Genomic DNA, 25,215 nt, shown 5'->3' on the forward strand with positions numbered 1-25,215 from the left:
ATAATGTCTTTAACCTGCAAGCAAGAGAATTTAAGCAGGATCACCAAAAACAAATATGTAAAAAAAAAAAAAAAAAAGTGTTTCAGTTTTCTTACTTTCATTTTTATTTTCAGTTTTTAATGTTTTTGGTCGCCTTTGATTTCTTGGACTGGATTTTATCTATAAGGGGGGGAAAAAAAGATTCTAAATAGTTCTGTGTAGGGCTGGATGATATGACCACAAATCAATATCATGATTATTTGACCAGGTTACCATGATTACAATTAATTAGCAATTATTTTAGTATCGTCTTATTTTTAACCCTCATAGCTAAGAGCAGATATTGATTTTTTTTAATAAGTAAAAGGTAGAACACCCACAGTTTAACTATGGTCATTTAATGAATATTTTTAAAAGATGACAGAACAATGATGATGATGTCCGACTTCATCAGCTTTGACAAACAAGTTTTCAGTTATTTCAACAGCAAAGGGTCTGATTTATTTGTAGACATACAATGTTTATACCTGAGATATTATATATACACAGTCATACACCAACTAGCTAAATATTTTCAGATAATCATGCATGTCTTTCTTATGAAAGAATTTATAATTGATGGTCTTAATGTAAAAAATTATCCTGTATCAATTGTCTCGCGATGGCAAAAAACTGACCCAATTAATTAATCCATGAGAATCTCTCTCAAATATTTCACCTAAGGCAGGATCACCTGCAGGGTGCTGTAAGCATCTGCCTCAGGGCTCCAGAACTTTCCAGATTCAAGCTTTAGGGTGTTGATTTCATACCACAAAATAATCTAGTTTAAAAGCATTAAATCACAAGTGTGGGTTTGGTCTGAGAGGCGATGGGATTACAAGGGAAATAAAAAGTTAGCCTTGTGGGATTCTCTACATTTAAGATACTCAAACAGCAGCAGCGTGGTCAAATGCAGTCACCACTATGAGCTGACTTGTAGCTGAAGCTACTGGAAAAGATGGAAGTCATGTAACAACAAACAAGGACAAACTCTACAAAAGTAAATAATGAAAGAAAAAAAAAAGAACAGCGCTCACTGAAATGAAGCCTGACAAACTATGAGTTGTGTTAGATAATGTTTAACATCACGCTGTGGGGGGACTACTGTGTGATTATGATCACACTAGTCCCCCGCAGAGTGTGATGTTTTGGAAAAAAGGACCCGTCAGTGTTTCCTGTGAAGCTGCGGGGTGGCATTTAATTTTCATATTTGGAAAACCTGTTTAACTAGTAAAAAAATGGCTTAGATTTAATAAGCATGAGGAGAACAATAAGCACAAGGCTCTACAACTATTGTATTGAGCATTGTGCATATAGTCTTGCACCCTTCCTCTGACCACATGTGGCCTGTATCTGAAGTATTGTCTCCTCTGAGACAGCTGGGAAGTCATTGTGTTTCTCCCTCGCTCTGTGTGGCCACAAGGCTGAACAGTTCATCAGAAATAATGGGATTATATCCAGGACTGATATCCAGCTTTATAGTGTGGGCAGTGCCTTTCTGTTCAGCATTGCTGCTATGACAGCCACGTCAAGGTCCGTTTAGGAGAACAGACTGCACACAAGCCTACCATCGTCTACAAAAACTGGAGCTCCATTGTCTGATGTTTTTTTTTTTTTTTTTTTTTTTTTGGTTCACAAACACCATTAACAGAGGAACTAACCAGGCAACTTGCATGTCATGTTTAAGCCAGTGGCCTTTTACAGCAAGAGAAAGTATCTTTTACTAAAGTAAATTCGACTTACTGATAAAATACATATTTAATTCTTTAAATTTCCATTTGTATGATGTATTATTTACAAGTATTTGTCCTGCAAAACTAAACAACAGTTTTAAAAGCGTGTTTTATGAAAGCAGAAAGAAGTTAGTTTTGTGTTACAGTTCCTATAGCAAACAATTCATTTGAAGAACTTTTGCGGCGGATTTATACCGCAAACTTAAACAGATTTCAAGCTTACTGTTCAAGTATCACAGAATTGTGGATGTTTCAGTTATCAGACAGTTTAACTGCGTCAGCTTCTCATTCAAATAAAACAAAAGTAGCCTATATTCTCTTAGATAACAGGTATTTTCATTTCGTTTTCTCACAGCAATCTTTTAAGAGCAAAACCGACTAACAAAAACTCCGCAGCTGAATCGAGCTGAAGCTGCTTGTGTGACATTTTCTCCGGTCACGAGCTGGAGTCTCACAGACGAGGCTCCGGCGATAAATACCAAGTGCCACCAGCACGCGAGTGACAACAGACACAAAAGATGTCTAAAAGTTGCTTTTGAGGCTCACAGATGGCAAGCAGAAAAAGAAAAGATCGGCGTATCTGTCTGTGGCTGAGACATTTTTCCAGCTAGAGCTGCCTCATCGGCTCAATCCTGTCCTGATCGACACTTTCAGTTTTGCCTGAGATGTGATAAGAGTTGAGAGCTTTTGTATCTTACCGCGTCGTAGATGGATAATAACCCAGTTGAGACGATTTTTTTTAAAGGAAAGAAAAAAAAAAGATCAGATCCAGAGGGGGAGAGAGAGATGCGTCAGGTGTAGTACGCTTCCCGCAAGTGAAGGAGGAAAACCGTGCAGAGGGCGACTCATGTTGAGTTGATCGGTTGAAGCTCTTTTTTTCTTTCTCTCCCACTTCAAACTGCGCTGCTCCACGCGCTACGCGTAAAAATGTCCACTCGGTACCCTTAAAACTACAACAGTGGAGTTTAAAATAAGTCGAGACGTGTGAGGCACGCTGCAGAGCTCCTGCAAACTACGACTCACTTCGGCATGTTTTTACATAACAGCATCATCCGCTTTTTATGTTGACGCATCATGTAGCGAAAACATGGAGTTTCTTAAAGGGCCACGGACGTGCCGTCCACATGTCACCGACCCCAGCAGCAGCCCCACTGTGCTTGACAGATGGCTTTCACCTAGTTAATGACTTTAAGTCCCATTCTTTTGACACTAGTATTAACCCTGACAGGCGGGGCTTAGGTGTTGAAGACAGGACGAAGGATCTGTATTTTGACACCTCTGGCCCATCTGATATGGTGTAGGAGTAATGTCTCTCCTCTTTTAAGACATTATGAGTTTCTTTTTAGATTAAACTACACAAAAATACATTTGAGTAATGATTATTAATAGTTCTTCCCGGCTTCCCTTCGATTTCCTAAATGTTTATTCTCAACAATAATATCGCAAAATAAAAATGAAAGCAGCTGCATTTTTATTAAGGAAAACTAATCAAATGCAGACCAATGCAGCATAAACAGACATTAGATAATAGTTAATAAGCTGCCACGTAATGTTAAAAGTGAAAAACTATATATATATATATATATACAGTATATATTAGGTATAATATTGCAATACTTCCAGTAATTTTTTATATCCCATAATAAAGGAGCTGTATTTCTGTGAAGTAGACTTTCATTCTCAATTCATGTAGCCTGTATGTAAAAGAAAATATTTAATATCAACTAAAGTTGCATAAACTTCAGACTTAAATATCTCAGCGCTGACAGCCTTTTTTCATGTATTCAGATTGTATGTCTGTTTGAAGGGAGAAGTCCGTCTTGCTTAATGATGAGCAATAACTGACAGAGTTTAAACCCAGAGTGTGTTGTGTTATTGTTTTTAGATGAGACAAGGTGATCCAATCGAATTGCCAGCATGTTCCCACACCACAAGATAACATTGCGACTTGGAAGATTAGAAATGGGGATGCTTGGCCAACAAGGCTGACAGCATTCTCTGAGAGAGGTAGTCCCTCCAGCATGTCCTGGATCTTTCCCGGGGTCTCCTCTTGGTGAGACATGCTCAGAATACCTCACCTACTTACCTCAGGCATCCTGACCAAATGCCCGACCCACCTCATCTGGTTCCTTTTGTTGCAGAGAACAGTCTCTACTATCCCCTATCTGTAAGGGAGAGCCCAGCCACCCTGCGGAGGAAACTCATCACTGCAGACACTGCACCAATTCGCCTGTCAATCTCCCTGTCCATCTTTCCTCACTTGTGATCAAGACCCCAAGATACTTGAACTCCTCCACTTGGCGTAGGTCCTCATTACCGACCCAGAGCAGACACTCCCCCATTTCTGGCTGAAGACCATGATCTCGGATTTGGAGGTGCTGATTCTCATCCCAACTGCTTCACACTCGGCTGCAAATTGCTACAACGATTGCAGCCTTGGTAGAGTCCAACCCTCACTGGGACCAAATCTGACTTACTGCCGGCAGTGCAGACCAAGCTCTGGCACCAGTTGTACAGGGACCGGACAGCTTGCACAAGGGGGTCTGGTACTTTTTCTCCCGGAGCACCACCCATAGGAGTCCCTAGGGTATGGGCTCAATATTAAGTCATAAAGATTTTGCAGTTGTAAATGAATATTTGCAAATAGTTTCAGAGTTTGCATCTGTAAATCAAGCTTATCATCCTGTAAAAACAATCTGCCTGAAGTCTTTACACTTCTATCTGATTGGATAGTGACTAATCAAACTGTCCAATCAGAAAGCAGACTGCTTCCTGCCCTTCCGCACCGCTGCAGACTCGCATGCAGTTTTGTGCTTCGCATCTGTGAACAGGGTTTTCGCAAAAGAACTTTATTTTTATTTTCACAAATATAAATCTTTTTTACAACCATACAAATCCTTTCTGCACATCTGCAAACTTGAATTTTCCAGGCAGATTGTTTTTACAGGGTGACAAGCTTGATTTACAGATGCAAACTCTAAAACTATTTGCAAACATTCATTTACAACTGTAAAATCTCTATGATTTAATATTGAGCCCATACTAGAGGACATGCTCAAACACTTTCTCCAAGCACATGCAGACTGGTTGGGCAAACTCCCATGCCCCCTCTAAGAGCCTGAAGATGATGTAGAGCTGGGCCACTGTTCTACAATCGCGACGAAAACCACACTGCTCCTCCTCAGTCTGGTGTTTGTCTATCCGACGGACCCTCATCTCCAGGACACCAGAATAGACCTTACCAGGGAGGCTGAGGAGTGTGACCCCCCCTGTAGTTGGAGTACACCGGTTCCTCTTCTTTAAGAGAGAGACCCCCACCCCAGTCTGTCAGTCCAGGGGTACAATCTCAATATCGACACAATGCTGCAGAGGCATGTCAACAAAGGAACTCCGGGTGGATCTCATCCTTCCCTGCAGCCCTGCCACTGAAGAGCTTTTTAATCACCTCAGCAACCTCAGCAGTGAGGAAGTCCTCGAAGTATTCCTTCCACTGACCCAGAATGTTCTGAATCAAGGTCAACGTACACAACGTTGATAGTGCACTACTTCCTCCTCCTGAGCCGTCAGATGGTGGACCAGAAATCTCCTCGTAGCAGTCCGAAATTGAGTCTCCATTACCTCTCCGAACTCCTCACATGTGCGAGTTTTTGCCTCAGTGAAAATTGCAGACAGAGGACAGTCTTTTGGGACCACCAGAGCTGCATTCTACTTAGACTGCCAGTACCGGTCAGCTGCTTCCAGAGTCCCACAGGCCAAAAAGGCTTGATAGGACTCCTTCAGCTTTACAACATCCCTCTCTGCCCCCTCTCTGTCAGTGCCATTAATCTTGGGGATTAATGGCACTGACGACCTTACAGTCACAGGTCCCGTTGGCTGCTTTAACAACGGAGGCACAGAACTCAGTCCACTCGGAATCATTGTCCCCCGCCTCACTCGTGGAATGTTGAAGCCGTGCCTGAGGTGGAAGCCGCAGCTCTTTCTCACAAGGGACTCTGCCAGACATTCCCAGCAGACTCTCACAACACGTTTGGGCCTGGCAGGCCTGACGGGCCTCCTTTCTTACCATTTCAGTCAGTTGACAGCTCCACCCCTCTCTTCATTAGGAGTGCCAAAACATAAAGCTGCAAGTCAGACGATGTGACTACAAAGTCAATCATTGAACTGTGGTCTAGAGTGTCTTAGTGCAAAGTGCACATATGGACACTCTTATGCCTGAAAATGGACTTCTTTTTGGACAGTCTGTGAAAATCACAGAAGTATAGTAATGAAACATCACTCAGATTTCAATCAGGGGAGTAATTTCTGGGTCCCGGAGGCCCAGCCACTGGGCACTTGACTCAGTGCCCCACCCTCAGGTCTGGCTCCAGTGGGGGGCTCCGACAACCCGCATCTGGGCAAGGGAAACTTGGTTCCAATGCTTTTATGAATCACAGGGGTTGCTAAGGCATGCTTGGTTTGGTCTTGCCCACAGAGAACTGTTTGCCATGGGTGACCCCACCAGGGTCAACAACATAGCTAAAGGATCTTTGGGATGCACAAAGTTTTGCACCACAATAAGGTGCAGCTCAGTCCTAACCAGATCATACAATTAGCTAAATTACAACCTCATGAACAACACAATATACAGACTGTGGTAATATTTACTGGAAAAACTAAGCAAAAATGCAGAGGGGTGTGTGAAAAGCTTAGTACACTCAAGTATTCAGCAGCTTTTAGAACTACCATTAGCCGCTATAACTTGGAGAAATGTTTGTCTTGTTTATCTTTACAACATTGCTTCAGTTCATTAAGATTTGAGGGTATTTGTTTTAAGGCTGTACCACAGCATTTCAATCAGGTTGGGGTCTGAACCTGGGTCACTGCAACATCTTTGTTCTTTTCTTTTTCAACCATTCTGTTGTAGGCTTGCTGCTGTAATGGGATCATTGTCTCATTGCATAGTCCAGTTTTGACCAACCTTTAGCTGTCCTACAGATGTGGACATCCGATGGACTCTTTACATCTGACTCTAGAACAGTTGACCACAATATATTACTCAAATGACTGGAGAACTGGGTGGACCTCTCTGGCGCTGCACTACATTGGCTTAAAATGCATTTAGAGAACGGAAAGTACTATGTGTCATTAGGTAACTTTACACCTGAGCAGACAAGATTCCCCAAGGCTACATTCTGGGGCCTCTTCTGTTTAACATCTACATGCTCCCACTGGCACAGGTCATAAAGAAAAACAAAATTAGTTACCAAAGCTATGTCGATGACACACAGATATATATTACAATGTTACCAGGAGACCGAGGCCCTGTGCAGGCTCTTGATAAATGCATTGATGAGATTAATGACTGGATGTGTCTGAACTTTCTTCAGTTAAACAAAAACAAAACAGAGGTGATTGTCTTTGGAGCCAAAAGGAACGAGTAAATATCACCACAGAGTTTCAATCTGTACACCTAAAATCCACCAACCAGGCCAGAAATCTAGGTGTGCTGATGGACTCAGACCTAAACTTTGAAAAACACATTAAGGGAATCCCAAAGTCAGCCTACAATCACCTCAAGAATATATCTAGAGTAAAAGATCTGATTTTTCAGCAAGACTTGGAAAAACTAGTTCATCTTTAGTCGGCTTGATTATTGTAACAGTGTTTATACCTAAAAATTCAATTAGACACAACTTATTCAGAACTCTGCTGCTGGAGTCCTCACTAAGACCAAGAAAGTGGACCACATCAGTCCAGCTCTGAGGTCTTTACACTGGCTGCCTGTTCGTCAGAGAATAGAATTTAAAGTTCTGCTGCTGGTCTATAAAGCTCTGAATGGTTTAGGACCAAAATACATCAGTGACCTCTTGACCCAGTATGAACCTAACAGAATCCTCAGGTCATCTGGATCCAGTTTCTTATCAGTTCCCAGAGTCAGAACCAGACATGGAGAAGCTGCATTCAGCTTCTATGCTCCACATGTCTGGAACAAACTCCCAGAAACCCTCAGATCAGCTGGAACACTCAGTTTATTTAAATCCAGGTTAAAGGCCCCACCTGTTCTCTGATGCATTTCACTAGTCTTTATTTAAAAAAGTCCAAATCTGCACCTGTTTCTTTTCAGCTTGAATTTTTTAACTTGATCATGTTTTCATTTTCTTTCATTTCCTTTTCCTTGTTTTTAATGTTAAATTTTGCTTCTTGTATTCTGTAAAGCACTTCGAATCACCCTGTCGTTGAATTGTTATACAAATAAACTTGCCTTGAATTGCTTTGCCTAGAATACTTTGGTATACAGAGGAACTGATGGTTGACTCAATGACTGCAAGGTGTCCAGGTCATATGGGCCCAAATCATCACCCCTCCACCACTGTGCTTGATAGTTGGCATGAGGCGTTTGAGCTGATATGCTGTGTTTGGTTTCACAAAACATGGTGCTGTGCATTATTAAGCATCTCCACTTTGGTTTTGCACGGTCAAATCACATTGTTTCAGATGGCTTCTATTTTATTTTCAAAATTCACACATTCACACAAAGCAGTGTTGTAATGTTCTTTTCAGATTGATTTACAGAGTTTCTCATGTAACCATTTGGAAAAAAAAACAAAGCATACCTGTTGAGTCTTTTTCCTAACTGTCCTGCCATGACCTTAAACAACTGCTTCTTTAATATTGTTGTTATTGTTTTCCTTCATGGTACTGTGTTTACATACACATGAAAGTTCCAAACCAGCAAACTGACAAAACATCAGCTTTTATAAAGGTGTACACAGCTCCTGACTTTAATTAATCAAATGCATCTAACTAACAGCACCTAGCCTCTACTTTCACTATTTAATTCCTGTGCAAGCAGAGATTTGATATGAGCTACTTGCCCTTTCAGTACAAAATTTTTCCTTGTAGTCAGTATTTAGAAAGAGACAAAGTTACCATTGAATCAGTGTAATTGTAATGAAAATGCCCAGGTTAATTGTCTGAATGGTTTGAATTGTGCACTTAATTGAAACTGATATGATTTGACTTTGAGAATCTGTCTTCAAACATGTGATAGTTCTCCCAATACTGCAGCATCTCTGCCTCACCTCCATGATTATCAAACAAAAGCATGGTAACATAAGGATGTTAGCCTGGTAATTGTTTTTTTCCTATGTTTTCTGTTACATTTTTATTTGTGACATAAGCATTTCCAGCTTTTTGGCAATAGAAAAAAAGACAAAAACATAACCCAGTGATTCTGTATGTTTCTAATAAGATCAAATACTCTTGAGTACCTCATGGTCTCTTATTAGCAGCAACTTTCAACGTGCTGTCATATTCTTCATCAAAAGACGGAGTCTGCACTGTTGTCATGGAGATGCTAGACCACTGCAAAGATAACAACCGGTGGCACCTTAATGAGTGCTCAACAAATCCCACCAGCTGAGAAAGGAACGTGAGATCAAGTTAAAAGGTCACAACACAGATATTTAGGCAGTTTATGCCATCATCTTACTAGAAATGATTATGAGAGATGATAACAGGCTTATTTCAGTTCTGATTAATAGTGCTTACACTGAGAGACCTTGGTTTGAACACATACTCAACCTTTTTATTTAAGTAGCAAAGAGACCGCTTACACGATCTATGACAGATTCTAGTTTGCTGAACACTTTTTATGTCTTTGCCATTTTAGGCAGGTTTTCCTGACATTATCACAACATAGTTTTGTTCTACAGTCAATAACTAAACAAAATTACTGAAACAAATCAGAATTATTTTAGGGTATATCCAAATAAATTTTCTTACCTACATCGTCTCATTCCAGTTCAGTGTTTTAGCAATAATACTGTCTCATCCTGATTTATTTCCTCAGAGGGGAAAATCCACACTGAAACACAGCTCCCATGTATTATTCAAATGAACGGATAGTTCCATCATTGTCTGAATTGCTGTCTCCCCTCTGCCTTTTCTGGAAACAAGGCGCTCTATGTTCACTGGCTACAGAGGGACCATAGAAACATGTATGTTTTGTTGACAAACCTTTTCTGTTTTTTTCTACAGGAGTAGAAATGCTGGTATATTTCAGGGAGAGCACAGCCAGCGTTTTACATTACCAGATGTTAAATTCCACTCTTTTATCTTCATGGGAGGGTTGAGGAATAAAAAAACAAACCATAAAAAAGGTTAATCTTTCAGCACGCTGTCATGTTGTCATCACAAACAGCCGAGTATGACAGAGAAATCATGTCAAAGTCCAAGCAGACAATGTTTTGCACATCAGTCAGACAGAGATGAAATGCCAGAAGATGGATCAAAGGCACTATCATCATAAAAGCTGACGGGCAAAGAAGTTTCAGCTGCAGGTTATAGAGAGGGATGGGAAATCCTGCAGGAATGACAACAAAAACAAAAGAAGTAATTTAAGTTTTAAAGATGAAAGATTTAAGACTGAGCTGTTCATTCCTTTTAATTCATGAAATTTAAGAAGCAATATGCAATTTTAATATTTAACTCCACTGAATACATATATAATAGTTATAGTATATTACCTTTGAACATAATAACTCCAAATATGATGCACAGTAAAAATATCTATATTAAAAAAATAAAATTATAAGATAATTCTTTGGTACAAAAACATTTTGGACACCGACTCAACTTTCCTGATTTTAGCCGTTTACAGATCTGATGAATTTCCATCCAAAATGGAGGAAGGAGAAGCTTGAAAAATTAGAATATTCAATCTAAAGCTAAATCACAAAAATACATAAATAAAAAAATATTTTGCAGATAAAAAAATCTTTTTGTCAGGAAGAGTTATGGCCACTGATGACCATCACTACTTGCTATGCCAATTTTTATAGCTCGATGTCAGTATTTCTGACACACTGTAATTATAATGTAACATACAGTAAAAAATGAGCACAAAAAGCATGGAAATTTGTGTTTGGTAGCTTTTTTCTTCATTTTAATAATACCAGTTATGTATGTTAGTTAGTATGTTAGTGTGTTGTATTATACATAGTTGGAAAGCAGGATTAGTCACCTTCACAACAAGGTGTAACTTGTTCTTCTGTGAAATGAGCAACACAGTTATACACATTGATGGTGCTCCAGTTATTACTTTTGATAAAAATCCCATACAATATTGTTCTTTGGTATTCACTCTTGTTTTGATTTAGGTGCTGCCAGATGTGTGTGGGTTACAGATGTATGACTGCACCTAACTGATAGACGTGACCTGTCGGAATGAGATTCTGGAGCCAGTGGGGATCCCATATGTCCAGAATCTGGGACATAATTCAATCCTACAGGAGGATCAGGCTTTTACATTAGTGGCACTGAGACTTTGGAACAAGTTGCCTCTAAATGTTAGGCAGGCTTGTCGTTACTTCTTTTTCTATCTCTTTTAAAAACACTCTTTTTCAAATAAATGACTATTTTTCTGTGTGCAATGTTTTCTGTTGTATGCATGCATTGATATATATGTTTATATGTATATTTATAGTCTTATTGTTGATTTTATATTGAACTGTGTATGTATGTTTTTTCATTTATATATTTTTTACCTTTTATGATTTGCTTAAAATTGTACAGTACTTTGGTACAATACTGTTTGTTTGTGCTTTATAAATAAAACTAGATTGGATTGGATAACAGCAGTCTCTCCCACAGAGCCAGGATCATCACAGAGTATTTCCAGAATTTGGGAGTGAGGAAGACTAAATAACCTGCTCTGAGTCCAGACCTCAAATCCACTGAGCACTTGTGGGGTCAGCTTGGTCATGCTGCATATGCTAGGGTGACTAACGCAACCACGTTGGTTGACCTTCAACATCTCCTGGTTGAGGAATGGGAAGCCATTCCACAGCAAAATGTAACCAGGCTGGTGACCGGTGTGAAGAGGAGCTAGCAAGTTGCTGTAGCTGTGCCTGGATCTTCCACACAATTTTAAGGACCCCGACAGTTTAAAATGTATAAAATGGCCTATATTATTGCCAAGACAATATATAATTTTTTTTCTTTTTATTGTGGGAAGAGTGAAATCATCCATCATAAGCAACTCAAAACATGTGACAGAATTTTGCAGGAAACTTTAGTACATTTTTTGGGTGTATTACCCACATTTAGCTGTGTTGCTCATTCCACAGAAACAATTTACCTCATAAAGGTGACTAATCAGGTTTTCCATTTATGTATAATACAACAGTTGGTATTATTGAAGAGAAGAAATAATCACCAAACACAAACTTCTTATGCCATATTTACTTTCAATTCAGTAGCATCAGTGTAGGCCGTTGTTTTACTTGTTATGGTTTTGTGTTGAAGCCAGTGCATAAATTAGGTGGAACTCTGAATCCATCAGGTTTTTTTAATTTGATATGGCCAATTGTGGTGAATCCAACATAAAACCTGTGACGAACTCTTCATGACTCAGGTTTATCAGTTATATAAGATCCTAAAAATCAAGAAAAAAAAATCTCAAATGGCATAATTGTTGTTTCTCTAATAAGTGTTAAAAGTTACACCAGATTTAGTGATAATTATTGAACCCAATATGAAAGTATGAAAGTGGGACATTTTGTACTTTTTCAAACACAAAAACATCATCAAAATAAAAAAATTCTTTGATTTTTATTTATTGCAAACGAAACTAATATATTTCATACAATTTCATACTGTACATCTACATCATATGGAAAATCAGACCTTCACAGATGGGACAAAAACAGCTTACAGAAGATTTATATAGAAGAACCAATTCTGAAAACAGTTATATTTCTACCTAAAAGTAAAGACAAATACTAATGCTAATGAAGAAATACACAGACTTCAGCTGTTTCGGTTATTTCCATTTGCATTGAAATCATGACGGAGCTTTTGAAGATTTGAAGAACGGTTACTTTACATAGAAAATCTTATAGTTACAGATGGAAAGTTAAAAAAAAAAAATACTGGTGAAATGGAAAAATAAATTATTAAACTGTAGTGACTTTAACTGGAACAACACTCAAGCTGGATGTGCCAGTTTTCAGCCTCAGAGCACATGAATTTACATTTTCATTACATAACTTGTTCTAAGGAGCAGCTGCTGTAAAGCTCTGGTAGGAGTGTTTGATTAAACATGCAGCAACCTGCCAATTTATACGGTTCAATTATTATGATCTATTGCATTATTGGAATTCAGTTGTTATTCAGTAACTTAGAGTGAGACAACAGCAACCCCAACAAAAAACAAGACAAATCATCAAGGCCACATAATGAAAACTGAAATTTAATATATTGTGCCTGTTGTTGGCCACAGCTTAACGTCATTTCCAACTCGAGTGAGTTTATGTACAATGTCTTGTACGTGAATAAGATGCCAGTGAACCATGTAAAAACCATCTGAATGGCAGCAACAACTTACAGTAAGGTCCCAGGTATGATTAACTTCATTCACAACAAACCACTCAGTCAGTCTTTGCCATTTCTTTCCCATCTATTTGAACATGGAGTTGAAGGCTCGTCCGATGATCATCCTGCGGACTTCACTCGTGCCTGCACCGATTTCATACAGCTTTGCATCTCGTAGGAACCGCCCCACTGGGTAGTCGTTGATGTAGCCATTTCCACCTCGATAAGCAATACAGATTACACATTAGACATGTTACAGTGCACACATAATGAAACAAACACTAACAGATACAACTTCTTAATGAATAAAAGTTGATCTTTGACCATTAAAAATAGAAAACTGTCACTTCAAGGCAATTAGAACCTGAACTACAAGTTTCTTTATCCTCAGTAAAAGAAATCTGTATTTGCTTAACATTTAAGTTTTACTAAGTTTTTCTTGAAAATTACCCAAACACTGAATGCCATCCAAAGCAACCTGAGTGGCATTCTCAGCACAGTACAGGATCACTCCGGCACAGTCCTGCAACAGAAACCATCACAGTCACCGTGGAGCCCAAAGGACTAAACAGTTGATGACTAATGAAACTTTATATGGGGGCCCTACAACAAATCAAATCACACAATTTGGGATTAAAAATGAAACACTCTTACCATTGCACTTGAGTGTCCTTTGTCACAAGCTCGGGCCACATTGTACACATACTGCCGACAGGAGCTCAGCCTGGTGTACATGTCAGCCATCTTGCCTTGCATCAGCTGCAAAGCAGATCAGGTCAATTTAAACTTTTATATTCTGCAGTTGCCAACTTAAACTCTAAGGAATTATTCATTCTAATAACAAAATATTATCTATTTTTTCAAGCTGTACATAAAGTGAACTGTAATAGTCAAACCTGAAAGTGTCCAATTTTCTGTCCAAAAGCTTCTCTGACATGAAGATAAGGAATAGCAGCATCCAAAACTCCCTGCATTATGCTGAAAAGTAATACCATTTTAGACACAGAGAGTAATTCAACTCCCAATTCTACAGAATAATCATACATTCATTACTTTGTAAACAGAATGATGCTACAAACAAAAACAGCATTTTGAAATATTTCTTTGTGTTTTCATGCTGAGACATTTCTTTTTACCAGAGGTGTTATTTTTCTTTAAAGGACGTTAAAACCTGCTTCTTTTAACAACACTGTAACAATTTTCAAGTGTTTGTAATAAAAATGTTGTAATCATTTGGAAATCTGTTTGTTTCACTTTATTTTTATTTTTATTTAACCTTTATTTAACCAGGGCCTGGCCGAGGTAGCAGCCAAACCACAAAGTAAATGCAGGATACATATTATAACAATTTACATTTTCATAATAAGACAACAAGTACATATAGTCATAAAAATATCTAAAAAAAACAAAAACAAAACAAAACAAACAAACAAAAAAAAAAACAGGCATGTCTCCATCACCACATTCTTTATGGAAGTTTTAAATTCATTTATGGACAAGTGTGTGTCTAGTTTAAGAACTTTCTGTAGATTATTCCATCCCCAAGGTGCTGAATAGGAAATAAAAGGAAATTAAAATAATGTCTGAATGTTCCTGCAATACAACAAATGTAGAGTATACAAGTTCACACCATGTGGATATTTTTGTTTAAAATACTGCAACAAATTTGCTCCCTCGAGACTGTTTCATCTGAGTTATTCATTGTTTGAATAACCTGTTTTATTAAACATATGTATTATTATTATTATTATAGTGTATAATAATAATAATTATTACTATTATTATACAATATGTAGGATTACATTGGCTCCCTTTCCATTAAGTGGCAAGTTTTATTTGTTTGTGAGTGTGTTTTTGTTATTCTCGGTAGTGCCATGTAACAGCGTTTACTGCACATATGTCAAACTGGTCCAGCAAAGGGCCGTGTGGCTGCAGGTTTTTGTTCCAACCAAGCAGCAGCACACCAGATTTGACTGATTCAATCAACTGATCTCAGTCTTCAGACAGCTGATTGGTCAAACTGTGTGCTCTTGGCTGGCTGGAACAAAAACCTGCAGCCACACGGCCCTTTGCTGGACCAGTTTGACATGCCTGGTTTACTGGGTACCTCAACTGAAGTTTCAAATGAGCTGAGAATTATGTTTTAAAGATGTCAAATTTATGTTGATGTAAAGACACTGCAGATCACCGACTGGACAGGGGATTATTGCAAGAATTGTCACAGGTTATCTACCAGTACGTAATAAATGTTTTTCTTTTTATTTGTTTGTTTTTTAAAACAAGAAAAGCAAAGTCACCACCAGCAGTTATTTCCTTTTGTTCCCCCCCAACAGTGGAAGCAATTTAAACCCAGGAGGTGACATGTTTTCTCAGTTTAGGTTAAGATGAAAGAGAATCACTGTGACATTTAAGGAGGTACTTATTGTAGCAGAAAACAAAATGCCTGATAATTATACTGAGCCACGCCATGAAAGGGGAAAGGTGAGTTACTGAAATGCATTAATGGAAACCAAACCTGGCTGAATGCCGAACTTAAGGATTCAAACAATCTTATAAACCATCTATGGAGACACTTTTACACCAATTTTCCCCAAATGAATAATTTTCAGATGACAATAATAATTTCCTAACTATTTTTCCCCATCATAAAAAAGTTTAAAAATCCTTACCCAACTGGTCCAGCTGCAAGTACGAGCCTCTCCAGATCTAAACCACTCATCATCACATATACACCTTTGTTCAAAGGACCCAGTGTGTTCTCCTCTGTAACAAACAGGTAAAAACAAACAAACACCTTCTTTGTAAAGCAGTCACTTTACACCAGGGTCACATTAGCACATGCAAAGGCATTTCAAATAATACCTGGGATTTTACAGTCTTCAAAGACCAGCTCGCAGGTGTTGGATCCCCTCATGCCAAGTTTGTCAAGCTTCTGTGCAGTAGAGAATCCTGGCATACCCTGAAAAGGATGGAAAAAAAACATAAACTGTGCAAACAAAGAACCATCATTTAACTGCTATGATTCATATGATTTAGTTTTAAACTACAACAACTAAACTACATATGCCACCTCTTCACATCCACTGAGTAATAAGAACACAAGAAGGCAGAGAGGAGCACACCTTCAGTCTGGATTTACCTTTTCTACAATGAAAGCTGTGATGCCTCTCTGATGTGCCTCAGGATCCGTCTTGGCATAAACAATAAGGACATCTGCATCTGGCCCATTCGTGATCCAGAACTTGTTGCCATTAAGTACATAGTAGTCACCTGGAAAGAAAAAAAAAAGAAAGAAAAATACACAAAACAGGAAAATGCATGGAAACTTGAAAGAGAATGGAGATTTAAAGCATCCATTTGGAAGAAAACATCACTCATACTATAATTATGCATAAAGACATCTTTCAAAAGCTGTTGAAAGCTTTAAGATTAAGCTGTGATTGCAGCTGTGTAATAATTACCCATAAAAATGTTTACACCATCACATTATTCAACAACTGAATAATAAAACCACTTATCTGGGAAACACCTCAGGCTCTATGCTTAACCTGCATAGATTAAAACGCACAGCACTACTCCATCATTACCCTTACAATCAACAATCGCTTCACCAGCAGTGTTTACAGAGCAAGAACGGAGGTGTAACCACAAAACCATCATGTCTCCAGCCAGCTAGTGTTATATCAGTGGAAGCACACCACAGCTAGATTTCCATTTCTGTGAACTTTCCACTGGTGGCTTTACATTTTCTGCTTTGATACCATCAGTTCTTTAACAAACACACAGGGCACTGATAATGTTTTTGTCTTCCTCTACCCACTGGAACGGTTTGTACCTCCTCTCTTCACATCTTTCTTTCTTTAAAGAGGTTCTCATTCATGTTTGACTACATTTCATCTCATTGATTTCCATTAATTTATCCCCCCTGGCATCTTTACTTCATCCTCAATCTGCTTTCCTCACACGGCACAGCAGAGTTAGATGAAGAGTCAGAGTTAACAAAAAAAATAGCTCAACTCAAACTCAGCAATACAGTCCAAACACTTGACAAACACTCTAAAATGCCCGTATCCACCTTCAGGAAGCAAACCTACCAAAGGGACTTGTTTCACTGAGGTTCAATGATTTAAAAAAAAAAGAGCCTAGAGTACGTCTGACATTAAGAATTTGTGAACACATTGTACATGATGTTAACTTTTCTTCTATCCTTAAAGACTGTACCAGGCTGCACTTAAGAGCCTAAATGCTCCTCTTATCAGGCCACATAGCTTATCAGTAACGTGACATGACATGCGATGGCGTTAACTGAAAGAGACACAATTCAGTCCTTGGCCTTAAAGGAATTCATTGAATGCAAACATTTAGCTTTGCTGCAATCTCGCCCGTAACAGAGTTTTACAGAAAACTACAATTTAATTTAGTCCTTTACACCACTGGTTCCCAGCCTATTTTCCCTGGGGACCCCTTCATGTAAATACTAAAAATTTTTGTAACAATCTTGAGTAAGCTGCCCACTATTAGAGTCAGTTGTTTGCACACTATCAATGATACGTGCTAAATGTCACTAGAAAAGCCCAAAGTCAATTGAGCCTTAAAGAATTGTCCAGTCTTTTCATCAGCAGCACAGTGATCGGAGCAAGTCTAGAAAAATGTATAATTGCAGGATAATAGATTTCAAATGACAATCCGCTTTAAGACTGAACGCAAACATTCTGGCATCTGCACATAATTTGCTGATTTTGGTTAAAAGTATGATTTTCTTTATGATGAAGATGGTTCAAGAAGTCAGTAAAATCATCAGCTGATGACAATTTTCAGTTTATTACATTGTCTATCTATCTTCGAACCTAACACCTTGTTACACTGCACTAATGTGCCCTGAGCTGATAACATTTACCCACAAATAATGTTTTATTGTCCTCGGTGGACTAGATGGTGATTGCTGTTCAAACAATTCCTACATTTACCCAGACTTTTATTACTCTGGAGATGGTATGAATCTAGGACATTTTTCCATTTTGTCTCATCAACTTACTTTCATGTGTAATATATACATCCATTTTTGGATTTTAGGCAAGCCACACATTCCCCCCAAAAACTGGGAAGTAAAGCTTTTAACACCTAATGTTACAATTCTATTTTGTAACACTTAAAAAGGGGTTCTGCAATTGAGGATTACAAACAATAAAGCCTTTAAAGAGTTTGTTCCTCTGTTTTTGCAAACATGTCTCTAGGTGTGCCGTAGCATGAGATTACAGTCTTACTACCACCCCCACCCGAGGTCCAAACTACAGTCAGTACCTGTACCATTCTCTTTCTCAGCCATGCCTCTGTAATATGTGCTGAATGTGGTTTTGCATTGTCTTGTTACAAAAATTGACAAACTTCTCTGGGATAGATGTCGTTGTGAATGCAGCATTAATTGTTCTACATTCTCATTTAACTTTTTCTGCATTAATGATGCTTTCACGAATATTTCGTTAATCTGGATGGTCCTTTTCAGCTGAACTGGAGCACACAGTTTCCATTATAAAAAAAAATTAAATAAATAAATAAATATCTTGGGTACTGATTGATGTGTGATGCTCTATTTAAAACATGTCTGACTCTTCTTTGCAAGGTTAACTCAAGGCTTCTGTTTTTGCACAGTACTGTTTAAGTGGTAACAGTGAACATAAATCCTTATTTTACTGCTTGTCAAAGGTTCTCATGGTAATCCAGTAAAGATGCAGTTGTATCAGCCATTTGTGAATGACAGCTCTTGATGCAGTGACGTCTCAGAGATCTCAGCTCACAGATGTTCAATTTATGCTGGAACACATTTCGCCAAGGGTGATGGCAAAAAAAAAAAAGATCCTGAGCCTGGACACCGTCATAATTGATCTGAAATTTCAGCACAATATCGCAAAGAACATGTCACACCTCGAATCCATGACTATTTCTATTTTAAAATGTTTTTTCTAAATTGCTTACAAGAAAGAAATTTACACAATTTTAAAAAGATTATTTAAAAAATAACCGAGTTAACCTTGTCTAACTTGTCCTTTGGCAGAGCCAGATTTGTTGTTATGGTACAGCAATATAAAAAAGGTGGTTATAGTAATGCTCCCAGTTACTACAATATGGTCCTTACACATGCATTGCTTTTAATATCCAAAATGAAAGTTTTCCAAGTTGTCATTGACGAAGTGAATATACTACTGTACCCTGTGCTGGAGTGGCCATGTTAATTATCTGTGCTGCAGACCGGCTCAAAGGCTTCATTTCTTACGCAGACTCAGGCTGTTTGGGTCTGGGTTTGGGTGATGGTTTCTCACAAATATAGTGAAAACAGCAGTGAAAGTAATTGGGTCAAATAATTAGTAACCAGTAGCTGTTCTGTACTGAGAATCCTCAGTACAGTCAAGTCAGCTACAGATGCCAACTGACCTCAGATGGAGCAACATCCATTATTGATCAATACATCCCATTTTACTTCTATAAAGTCTGACAAAGGCCAAAGTTGCAATGTGTCTGACAATGAAGTTTAACCATCGTTCCCTTACAGAATTATACATCTACACCATGACTGTAGCAGCAGTAATGCACTTCTATATGTTGGTCTACATCAACATTAAAAAATGTCATAGGCTGTTTGTTTTTCCAAATTTAACATCTGATAACCACTTAAGTTTCGATATTCAGCTAATTATTTACTAAAATCTAGGCCTTAAAAAAAACAAACAACAAAAAAAAAAATCTCTTTTGTGCTACCCTTTTCCTGGTCAGTACCCCTGTCTGGCCCCTCATCAAAATTTTTCTAGACTCGCCCCTGCATAAGAATCCTTTCTATTACCTGTCAACTACCTTGTAAAGAAGGGTACTGCTCTGATTTGTATTTCAAAACCTGTTCATAATTTATCTTCACCTCATTCATGGCTCCTAAAAGGTAAACCTGCTTATCCAACATCTGCACAGCACCAATGATTTAAAGAAGACATCCCTTTTTAAATCTTGACACTTGCTAGATATCTGAACCTGATCCATTTGGCTGTGTTATACCAGCAGATTTTACCATGTCACCAGCAAACCTCAGCTAATAATGAAAACAATGTAAAACAAATGCAAACAAAAAGCTACCTAACTGAAACGGGCTACTGTTTTACATCAAGATCCTATTATTTTCCTCCTCCTCAGCACGAGCTGAACGATAAACTACGAGAGGCGATGCTGGGGCAGAAAAATCAGCTGATCACCGACAGTCCTGTCATGATTCAAGGAGTAACAGGAGACGGAGTCGCACAGCACTGAGACGTAGAGCGTCTGGAGCAGCAGCAACGTTTGAACAAAAGATTAAAACAAACAAACAAAAGAAACAGCAAAATAAGTGTGGGTGTCGGACCCTCTCATCATGAAAAGTGAGGGTGTTAAACACCCACATCCCCCACTTATGCAACAGCCATAAACGACGGTATGTCCAAGGTGATCGTAGCCCCTGACAGTCCCATGTAAAGCTCAGACAGCTGTTTTATGAACGGTGTCCGACAAAACAAAAGCTATGACTTTTTTCCGCTTGTGGCGTATATCAATTTTTAAAAGTATAATGTGCAGACACATTTTCTCTCTTTTTTTTTTTTGTTTGTTTGTTTGCACCAGCTCTCTTAAGGCTTGCCATAAATGCTACTAATAGACCAATTTGGAGCCAACATTACAGCTTCATCCCTTGAAGAGAACATGAGCTGCTTCAACGGAGACAAGCTAAAGGTTTTGGAAAAAGGCGGTCATAGTTCACTCATTTGAACCCTAATAAAAATCTGTGTGTAAACCTTTAATATAACATGCAGACAAGACAGCTTAAGAGTGGCAGGAAAATTCAAAAACAAAGATAAAAAGTGTGTCAGCTGGCTACCATGTTTACAAACTGGATTTCATAAAGTTGCTTAGATTAATATGCATGTCACGGTTGCGGTACAGACCTATTTAATTTAAATTAATAAGACAATTCACTGCCAGATGAAGAAAGAATTCATTTTGTATGACTACTTAGTGCAAGCATTTGCTGACCTGACTGCCCCCCTCCAATAAGTATGTTAATCAATAAATCCAATTTCCATAGAGTTGCACAAAGTTTTGCAATGTCACTGAATGAATAAAGCACATCTCACATAAGTACAACTGAACCCACTATTTTAAATTCAAAGCATGTATCACTCATGCAAATCAATCATCCACTTTTTTGGCATCCTACCTTTCTTTGTGGCTTTCAGCCTCATGGACACAACATCAGAGCCAGCATTAGGCTCACTCATGGCCAGAGCTCCAACATGCTCTCCTGTCATTAACTGGCAAGAGGGAAAATGGAGATAAATCAATATATAAACAATCAAGTTGACCTTCTGATTGTTTTAAGCATTCTGAAATCTCATATAGTGAAGAAATGTTAAGCACTGACCTTCGGCATGTACTTCTCTTTCTGTTTCGGATTGGCATGTCGCACCAACTGGTTGACACAAAGATTCGAGTGGGCGCCGTAACTGAGAGCAATGGCTGCTGACACCCGTGACATTTCCTCCATCACAATAACATGCTCTAAGTAGCCCAATCCAGTGCCCCCATTTTCCACTGAGAGGAATATATAGCGTGAGCTGAGAGAGCAGACTTTAGTTCACAGATGATTAACTCATGCAATACAACTAATCTGTTTCTTGGAAGCCATTCTGATTGTTGAGTCTCCACCTGCAGATCTTTGACAGCTGTCATACCTGGAGCAGTGATGCCAAGCAGTCCCATCTCTCCCATTGCTTTCCAATAATCCTGAAGAAGGAACACACCAATAAGCTTCTAGATTAAAATACTGCCCCCTGTTTCGTGGCAAGTTTGAAGTAAAAATTAAATAAAAATCAAAGCAGGAGGCGTATGGGATAAATCGTGCTCATTTAATATTCTGAGCCATGTTATTTATTCAGGGACTTTAGCCACACCTTTTAATGGAGTTTTTTAACTCACCCGCATTCCTGGAAAATCATTAGTCTTGTCGATCTCATTTGCATAAGGTGCAAGCTTTTCTGCGAAGAATTTACGAACTGTCTGCCTTAGCTGTGAAAAAGAAAGATAACAAGTATCTACATAACTCACTCATACGTTATCACTATGAAAAGGCTATCAATTTTAAGCCAAATATGATGTAATCTGGCACAGCACTGCAGCACTTTTCTCATTGTGGTAGAAACAATTGTTATGAAGTGGATACACTATTATGACAGCATTCATTCAGACATACATTAAGATAATGTACATTTTAAACGGTGCATCGACCTAAAATCCTAAAAGAGTCACAACTCTCCATAATCTACAATCTGATCTAATCATTCTTTGCCCTAAAGATGGAGGCACAGTTACTGTGGAAGAGATCTCAGCCATCATTAGCTCACTACTACTTGATCTTTATTTGCAGTGACCTATCCCTGTATACCATTATAGGTACATTTAAACCCATAAAAAAAAGCAAGATTATGGGACAGACCCTTTCACCCAATCAAATACTCCGTATGAACTCCACCCCTTCTGCTCTCCACCCAGCAGTCTTCTTCACTATGAACCAAAATACCAGGTACTGTACCTGTATTTGTACGTTTAACTTGATAAACTTGATTAACTGAATGACATTTATGAAACAATGTTATACCGCTCAACATTTAAATTACGATAAGATAGCTCCTAACCTTTCTGGTATAAGGACAAAACATTAAAGTGATTTATATCAGACCCAGGAGAAATGTTGCTCCGTTTACTTTAGTGGACTTCCAAATCAAACACTGATACAACAACTTCAATATTATTTTGTAGCTCCTCTTGTAAACATTTTAGCAAGTGATCATAGCTATATGCTAAGATCAAGGTCTGGCTGTCTGCATCTGCTAGCTAATGTTATGTCATCAAGTCATGCGGCCAATGTCCTTTAAAATATTTTCTTTCGTGTACAAAAGTCAGTAAACATTGCTACATACTAAAACTTTGTTTCCATGAGATTTATTTGGACTGTTTTTCCACACAAGCAACATGTCTGCACACACGAGTGAACTTTGTTTTGTTAGGACTTGCTAGCTTATGTAGCTAACCTGTATTTGCTCGTCTGTGAGTCCGTTCACTACGTCGTCCACGGGGATGGCAGCTCCAGCACATCCCCTCCTCGCCACGGCGGGGATGGACAGCCTGGAGCCGAGGCGAAGAGCGTTTCTTACAGCAAACATGGTGCTGCTTGCAAGACTTCAGGTAAAACGAGGGAGGGGAAAAACCTTGCGTTGGCTGTCCTTTTGCACAGGGAAAAATGAGGTCTCTGAAACTATTTCACAGTATCACAAACGTCGTTTACGCAGACGTTCTTCTTCTTCGGCTATATTCGTGCCACATAAACAACTTTATTAGCAACAGTGTCACCCAGCGGACAGGGCAGTAAATTTAGTAAAAGTTGTAAAATTGTATTTAAGCATGTTGTTGGTTTGTTATCTAGACTCAATGATGAAAAAAATATATTTTGAAACACAACAAAATTTTGCTTTCAAAGCACAACGAACCATTTTTTTGTTTGCCCTCTGTCAAAAATATTACTACAACAAGCACAGCACATTGTAGTACTTCATTAATTACTTAAAATATTGCCTCTTACAAGCAAATATTGTTTATGTGTTTATTATTCTGTCTGATTTCATTTGTTCTTTTTCATCATAGTCTCTATTAATTTTATAGCTATATTTTTGTTGTTCAACTTGTCCATTAATCGCTAAATCTATTTAAGTCACACAATACTCTTCTCAGAGCTTTTAGTTGGACTTCTATATTTCTCTAACTGAAAAGCCAAATGAAATTACAGAAATTGAAGAGGACTCACTTCAGATTTTCCCATTACATACACAAACATTTCATAGCTACAGAAATAAACTTCACATGAGACACAGGATTGCAGACAACTGTCTTAGGAGCACTTTCATTTATTCAACACTTTTTGTTGTATACATGATGTAAATAGGTTACCGTGGAGTAAAAACATGACCAGAATTTAGGGTTTGTTTACGAAGCTAAATTTATCCGTAGACCAAAGCTGTGTCCTGTACCACCTTCACTGCTTTCACAAGCAGCACTCCAGCCACACCGTTAATCCTAAACTCCTGAACTAACATCAGTCTCGGTCTGGCTAACATGTAAACCTTGAGTTTGATTAAATGAACCCATTCTCCTTCAGTTAGCATAAACCTGGCTTCATTCAGTGTGACCATGGAGATTTTTTACCCTGGATCACCCAAGTGGCAAATCAGCTCCCACGCTCTGATGACCAGGAGGTGGCCTCCAGGTTTTAGAAACCCCTAAATATGGCCCATGTTTCTTGAGAAAGCAGCCACTTCAGGTCGGACATTCTCCAGACAGAAGCAGAACACCAGGGACCAGAGGCTGAGGTTGGTGCACACCAATGGGAAGAGTTCATGAGGTGACTGGTCAAACCATCCATGCTGAGGACCTAACTGAGACAAAATAATTTAATAAAATCCTGATGTAGTTACATTATGTCCCAAATATGTCTCATGCACTTTTAATTCTGCAGGATTCTGCTACTAGTGTGAGCTTTCATAACCACCCTATACCACCCTTGTTAAGATACACCTTGCTGTGACACTGTGTGAGCTCTCCTTTCCACAATACCAAGTTTTTTATCTGTTTCTTCTTCAAACCCTTTAAAAAACACGCTACATTACAGAGTTTCTTTAACACTTGACATTTAACAAGTGCAGGAACTCTGTAGGTGTCCTCTAATTACTAACATTTGTCTGCATTAGCCAAATTTGTGTGATGTATTATGATACAGATGCATGTTTCGCCAGATCTATCTTATAAACTTTCTTTTTTTTTACCCAGTATGTCACCATCTACACATAAAGTTTGGTTTCATAACCTATAAATGATGATTGTGTCGACTTTATTAGATGCAAATAGAAGCTATTAATGATTTTTTATTGTTGTCACTTGAAGCACTGCAGCAATTGAATGAGTTATTGATTATGAAGCTAAACTATTTCTCTGGCCTCTGACCAAAAGACTTAATTTTAGTCATGCTTTGACATTTCACTTATAAATAAAT

General features: G+C 38.4%; 2 protein-coding genes across 2 annotated transcripts in view; both read right to left on the reverse strand.

Moving 5' to 3' along the window:
- bahd1 (bromo adjacent homology domain containing 1) overlaps nucleotides 1-2,781 on the reverse strand; it is a 28,910-nt gene extending 26,129 nt beyond the window's left edge. Inside the window, exon 1 of the mRNA XM_041971749.1 lies at nucleotides 2,450-2,781. The gene's annotated coding sequence lies outside the window, so the exon portion shown is untranslated. The remainder of the gene's footprint in view (nucleotides 1-2,449) is intronic.
- Nucleotides 2,782-12,329: 9,548 nt separating this feature from the next.
- On the reverse strand, nucleotides 12,330-23,467 carry ivd (isovaleryl-CoA dehydrogenase). Its single transcript, XM_041971609.1, has 12 exons — nucleotides 23,204-23,467; nucleotides 22,092-22,181; nucleotides 21,848-21,899; nucleotides 21,538-21,707; nucleotides 21,334-21,427; nucleotides 16,246-16,376; nucleotides 15,969-16,065; nucleotides 15,776-15,869; nucleotides 14,003-14,084; nucleotides 13,761-13,865; nucleotides 13,557-13,629; nucleotides 12,330-13,325 (listed from the first exon to the last, which is right to left on the reverse strand). The coding sequence occupies exons 1-12, from the start codon at nucleotides 23,333-23,335 to the stop codon at nucleotides 13,192-13,194; spliced, it is 1,254 nt and encodes a 417-aa protein (XP_041827543.1). The 5' UTR covers nucleotides 23,336-23,467; the 3' UTR covers nucleotides 12,330-13,191.
- Nucleotides 23,468-25,215: the final 1,748 nt, after the last annotated feature.

The sequence above is a fragment of the Melanotaenia boesemani genome, chromosome 20 (genome assembly GCF_017639745.1).
Source record: "Melanotaenia boesemani isolate fMelBoe1 chromosome 20, fMelBoe1.pri, whole genome shotgun sequence".
Classification (NCBI taxonomy): domain Eukaryota; kingdom Metazoa; phylum Chordata; class Actinopteri; order Atheriniformes; family Melanotaeniidae; genus Melanotaenia; species Melanotaenia boesemani.